This window comes from Ranitomeya variabilis, chromosome 1 (genome assembly GCF_051348905.1).
Source record: "Ranitomeya variabilis isolate aRanVar5 chromosome 1, aRanVar5.hap1, whole genome shotgun sequence".
Taxonomy (NCBI): domain Eukaryota; kingdom Metazoa; phylum Chordata; class Amphibia; order Anura; family Dendrobatidae; genus Ranitomeya; species Ranitomeya variabilis.
Genome location: NC_135232.1, coordinates 1065140622 through 1065147035, shown reverse-complemented (window position 1 = coordinate 1065147035; position 6414 = coordinate 1065140622). Strand labels below are relative to the sequence as shown.

The window sequence follows — 6414 nt, the reverse complement described above, 5'->3', positions numbered from 1 at the left end:
TCTATCCCATGCTACCTAATCTTTACCCATGCATACTATATATCTTAAACATGAAAATTGCCCCATAATTATCTGCATTTTATTTCTCAATTAAAGTGCCATGAGTAAGCCACTTCATGATCTCTAAAGGATCACGGACATAATGTGAAAACTGTAAAATCCTCATGCTTTTCCTACTTACGATTAGCCGGACAAAATCAACAATGTCTTTCCACATACATAGTAACTATATCGGAATATTCCCTGAAAAATATTACGTTTAGCAAATTTTAGAACAACTTTGGTATTTAATTTTGGAATGTGTAGAGCTAGGCAAATACCCAATATTAAAGAGAATCCATCACCAGGTTTTTGCTACCCTATCTGAGAGCAGCAGCATGTATGGCTAGAGCCTCATTCTAGCGATGTGTCACTTACTGTAGTGCTGCAGTTTTGATGAAAACAAAAAACAAAACTGTTTAGCCGCTACAGATCTAGTAGTTCTCTAAATGCGGAGAGCTGTATAACTCCGCCCACATCCCTGATTGGCAGCTTTCTGCCTATGCACAGTGTATGCAGAAAGCAGCCAATCAGTGGGGAAGGCGTAGTTTGACTACTTGGCGGCAATTTTAATAGTCCTCTAGTGATAATCTCCTGCAGATAAAACAGTAATTATATAAAAACTATAACAAGCAACCCAGTAAGTGATACATTGCTGAAATCAGGGGGTCTGCCCCTGCATTATGCTGATCTCCAATTAGGTAGCAAAATCCTGGTGACAGATTTTTTTTTTTGTTCAACATTAAAGGAGTTCTACTAAATCAACAAGAAATCCCTTCTCATCAGCCACTTGTCTGGAATTTTTGGATAGAGGAAGGGGAGTATTAGTGGGTGCGCTACTATTCAATAGTATAACTGTTTTAGAGTATCATACTGGCATGCTTACCTTTTCACACACTATACATACACAAAATATATCCTTAAATATCCCCATATACAGAAATGTGATCTGTGAGACTATATCATATTTGTACATTGATATCTGTCTTTAGAAATATCCACTATAGTGCATGATCCAAAGGTTTAATCCACGAGACCTAGTCAGGAGCTCAGCCTATTTTACAGAAGATCCTAACCCTTTGGTGTCGGATCTTCATCTTTATTTGGCTTATTGGGGTTATATTAGATTGAATAGACTTGGCATACCAACCATACTTTACCAACATTTTGCTGGCTTCATTCACCATATGGTGGGTTTCATTCACACATATATTACACTTTTTTTTTTTAATGAACTCACTACACCCACTGGCTGTCTTGACTAGGAATAACTTCACTGCCCTAGACCCAAAAACAAAGGCCACAACTAACCAGTACTCTAAGGGGCTTGAACCCTTTCTGCAGATGGGCGTCTCTTTTTTTTAAGGATATTGGTTTGGTTTATATTCTTAGTCATATTTCAATGGTCGTGAAAGAGTCAGACAGTGACTATAGGCAGATAATTGTTGGCTGAATAATCGCTATCTCTCCAGACTCTCCTATATGGAACGCGAGGCTCGGCCAACCACTCGTGTGTTCTCTAAGAGAGCGCGGCTGTCGGAGGTGTCTGACTTCCAGGGAGAACAAAAAGATCGGCCATTGAAATTCAACAGACCAGATCCTTCTCTCCTGAACATCATATGTCTGGAAAAAGACAGGAAGCCCCCCAATACATATTATGACTTGAACCCACTGATATCGCAGGATCACCCAACATTAGTCTAATGTTTATGGGGGCCCCTATAGAGTAACTGACGTCAATAGGTGGCACATTAAAGACATTATTTTTTTTCTCTTCTGGAGGAGAGTTGATTTACATACCATATATCTTATAAAACACTGTTCTGAAAAAATCACATATTAAGAATGTAAAAAAACAAAACAAACTTTGGTCAAATAAAGGCGAACAAACATTTATCATCACCAGGCCACAAGTCTGGACACAAATAACAAAGAAAACTTTTTGCTTCAGTTTTCATTCTTCACTCTTCATCTTTTTGTCTCTTTTAAAAATGGACTCCATATAACATCCGGTTTTGTGACCCTTAATAAGGGCCCCAAGAAACCTCCAGGAGCCCTGATTGCACTTGCTTTGATTCGGCAATAAGCGATGGCTTCGCATGTGATTGTATAGATAAGAGACAACATAATCCTTCAATGTCCTACGTCTGATGGACGAATACCTGACCGGTTACAGAGTTTGCCCTGCAAATGCACCCGTAACATTAGTAAATAAACGTATTTCTGCTTCTTACATATTGGTCCAATATAATGAGTTAAATACCCTCTCATAGATAAATGATCAACATCTATCAGGTTTGCAGGTGGAGCGATATAGCACGTGATAAATAATAGTAGTAGCCTTTAACCCTTCACAATAAAGCCGAGTGTCCTTCACATAAGTCATGGCTGTGTTACTCTTTGGGAATGTGAACGTCTGTGCAGATGACATAGAAAGCTTGTAGGCTATAGTCTCACTGTGACGACACAAGCCCCGGCTCTGCCAAGACACAAAGGGGCAACCTGAAAGAGCAAAGAGAAATTCATGTTAATCTGCCGATTAGGAGACAAAACTACTCGTAAAATAAGGCACGAGTCGCCCTCTGCATAAAAAGAAAAGTAGTGGACAACCCCTTTAATTGGTCTCTGTATGATGGGTAAATAAACCACTGTTACTATTTTTAATAATCTTTTCTCCAATTCGCATTAAGGGTATGTGCACACGTTGCAGATTTGCTGCGGATCCGCAGCGTTTTTTCCGCGCAGATTCGCTGCAGATCTGCAAGTGATTTACAGTACAATGTAAATCAATGGGAAAAACAAAATGCTGTTCCTATGGTGTGGAATTTTCCGCATGGAATCCGCAGCGGATTATTTTAAGTACCATGTCAATTCTTTCTGCAGATCTGCGTTTCTGCACCCATTCCATTATAGAAATAAGTAGGGTTAAAAATGGATGAAATCTACACAGAATCTGCAAAAAAAAAAAAAAAAACATGCAGATTTTGACCTGCAGATTCTGCCAAGAGATGCAGATTCCGGGCAGAAAATTCTGCAGGCAAATCTGCAACGTGTGCACATACCATTACTACTAATCATGTTTAGGGGTATCTATAACATTGCACAATTTAACTTAAAAATTAACCCTTTGGCAATGACCATCGTACATGTAGGCCGAGCACACTCCACACAACACAGTTGCCAGCTGGCTTACAGCGGCTTTTGAAAGTATTCGCCCCCTTGGCTTTTTACCTATTTTGTTACATCACAACCTGTGTTTAAATATTTTTGTAATCCGATTTGTGTGTGATGCATCAGCACTAAATAGTCTAAGTTGGTGAAGTGAAGTGAGAAAAATATAGACATGAAATTAATTTATGGGATCAAATAACTAAAAATTGCCATGTGCATATGTATTCACCGCTTTTGCTATAAAAACCCTAAGCATTTCTGGTGCAAGCAATTACCTTTATAAGTCACATGCTTACTGAGAGGATGTCCCCCTGTGTGGAATCTAAAGTATCTGTATATATATAAAACCAAAAACCCTGAAGACCAAGTAGATCTCCAAACAAGTCACAAAGTCGTTGTGAACAAGTCAGGGATTGGGTTATAAAAAAATATCCCAATCTCTTTTTATCCCCTGGAGCAGCATCAAATCCAATTATCATCAAATGTATACAACATAGTACCACAACAAACCTGCCAAGAGAGGGCCGCCCACCAAAACTTAGCCCGGGCAAGGAGGGCATTAATCAGAGAGGCACCGCAGAGACCAAAGGTAACCCTGAAGGAGCTGCAGAATTCCCAAGCACAGACTGGAGTGTCTGTCCATACGACCACAATAAGCTGTACACTTCATAGTGGTGGCCTTTATGGAAGAGTGGCAAGAAAAAGGCCTTTACTTACACACAAAAATTGTAAGGCTCATTTTGAGTTTGCCAAAAGACAAGTCGGAGACTCTGCAAATGTATGAAGGAAGGTGCTGTGGTCAGCTGAGACCAAAATTTAACTTTTTGGCCGTCAAACGTAAATGTTATGACTAGCGCCAAACCAACACAGCTCATCATCCAAACAACACCATCCCCAAAGTGATACATGGTGGTGGCAGCATCATGTCGTGAGGATGTTTTTCGGCTGCAGGGACAGGGAAAAATGTCGAGAGAAAGACGGCTGGTGCGAATTACAGGGATATTCTTGAGAAAAACCTGTTTCAGTCTGTCAGTGATTTGAGACTGTGACGGAGGTTCACCTTCCAACAAGAATCTGTGGTCAGACTTAAAGACTGCTGCTCACCAGAGGAAACAATCTAACTTGAAGGAGCTGGAGCAGTTGTCTTGAGGAATGGCCAAAAATCCCAGTGGCAAGGTGTGGAAAGCTCATAGAGACTTATCCAAAGCGCCTTGCAGCTGTAATTGCTGCAAAGGGAGGCTCTACAAAGTACTGACTTTCGGGGGGTGACTAGTTATGCACACAGAAGTTTTCTGATATTTTGTCATATCTGTTTGCTTAACAAAAGAAAGAAAACAAAATGTTCACAGTTGTAGGCATGTGTTGTTTTTTGTTGTTGTTTTTTTAACATGAACTGATGCAAATACTCAAAAAAAAATCACCAGTGAAATTCCAGGTTTTAAAGATCGCAAAACATGAAAAATGCTAAGGGTGATGAATACTTTCGCAAATCACTGTATACAGATGACACATAAAAGTCACTGCTGCTGTCACAGTCAGCCCTGATTGCAACAGATCAGCCTTATAGATGCTAAAAGGCTCAAGTCCCCTATGAGGACTAATAAAAATAAAAAATATATATATAAAAAAAGTTTTAATTGCCTCCCTTTTCCTGTAATACAAAAATCAAATCTAAATAATAAAAAATATATTTGGCATTGTCATGTGTGTAAAAGTCTGAACTAATAAAATATACAAACCTATACAGTGAGCACTAAAGGAGTGATGAAGATTAAAAATGGCAGAATCGCTGTTTTGGCTACATCACCTCTCAAATAAAAGACTAAAAAAAATGATGGATCAAAAACATGAAGCCAAGAATAAATACATCCTGCGCCACAAAAAAAAAAAAAAAATTCTTCCTTTCAGAATATGGAGGCTTAAGTCAATTTTTTTTTTTATAAAAAGGTGGTAAAAAAACAATTCAGAACACTGTCCATACAAAGAAAGTACAGGCTGGAGAAAGGAAAGTACATACATTTAATGTCATCTACAACAGTCTCAATTCATGACACCGATGCTTGAGAAACTTGGCTTTACTGGTTATAGAAAAAAGCTAAAAAAAAAAATCAGATCAGTTCACATAAATTAAGTCCTCATAAATACTCCAGTTTCAGCACCATGCCTCACAATAGCTCAATAGAACAAACAGGCCCAGTGCGAACATATAGTGAAAGATTCCATGAACATTGGGGCAATCAGGCTTAGAGCTCCTTCTCACAGAGTTCGGCCATTTCTTTGAACCTGTAGAAGCGTTACATGGGATGCGAAACGTCCGTAGTGCCGACTCTGAGCTCCAAGTGCGATTGCCCCAATGTTTATGGAATCTTTCCATATGGAATAAAAGCAATATGAAAATTATCTGGTGAATCGCCTATAAAATTTCTGTACATAAATATAATAAATTAAAAGTGAACCTGACAGCTGATCCATGCTGCCCGATCCACAGGAAGCATGTATCTGACAGTGGCTACACCATTCCAGCCAGGTATGTTTAACTCTGAAACCTCGACGTTTCAGAGAAAAACATAGTTTAATAGCAGCCGATGACCGTGCCGCACAGGAGACCTGTCGGTCAGGTGGTTCCCTGGAAGCTTCTCCCCTCCTGCTGCCCTGGAGTGACAGGTTTCCGCCTACGTGTGTATAAAGAAAGACCTGTCGCTCAAGGGCAGTGGATGGGGAGAAGCTGCCGGGGTCTGACTAGTCTACAGACTGGCTCGGCAGCTATTAAAATAGTTTTTCCATGAAAATACTGCAGCGTTTCAGAAATAAACATATATGGCTTGAATCATGCACGCACTGTCTGATACAAGCTGTCCATCGATTGGGCAGCATGTATCAGCTGTCAGGTTCCCTTTTAAGTACTTACTAAAAGTAGTTTTACTGACCTGTGTCCATTCATTTGTTTGAGGGTCATAAGCCTCCACATTATTAAGATAACTCTGTCCATCATATCCACCAACAGCATACAGCCTGTCGCCCAACAGACAGACACCCACTGCATCCCGGCTAATACTCATGGAGGCTACTGAAGTCCACATGTCTGTCTTGGGATCATACCTATAATAGAAGCATATGTAGTTAACATGTCTATACTCAGAGCCATAACTGAAACGTACGGTCCAGGTCTACAGCCCTCAGTATACAGTAAGATGAGGTCTTTTA

General features: G+C 39.8%; 1 protein-coding gene across 4 annotated transcripts in view; it reads right to left on the bottom strand.

Moving 5' to 3' along the window:
- Nucleotides 1-776: 776 nt before the first annotated feature.
- Nucleotides 777-6414, bottom strand: part of KLHL5 (kelch like family member 5) — a 97127-nt gene continuing 91489 nt past the window's right edge. For 2 of the 4 annotated variants that reach the window (XM_077279888.1, XM_077279887.1), the window contains exons 10-11: nucleotides 6138-6309; nucleotides 1811-2541 (exon numbers count right to left, since the gene is read on the bottom strand). In XM_077279888.1, the coding sequence (XP_077136003.1) occupies nucleotides 2485-2541; nucleotides 6138-6309 (229 nt within the window). In that variant the 3' untranslated portion in view covers nucleotides 1811-2484. Of the gene's footprint in view, nucleotides 2542-6137; nucleotides 6310-6414 lie in introns of all 4 variants that reach the window. The other 2 variants (XM_077279890.1, XM_077279889.1) reach the window with 2 other exon arrangements.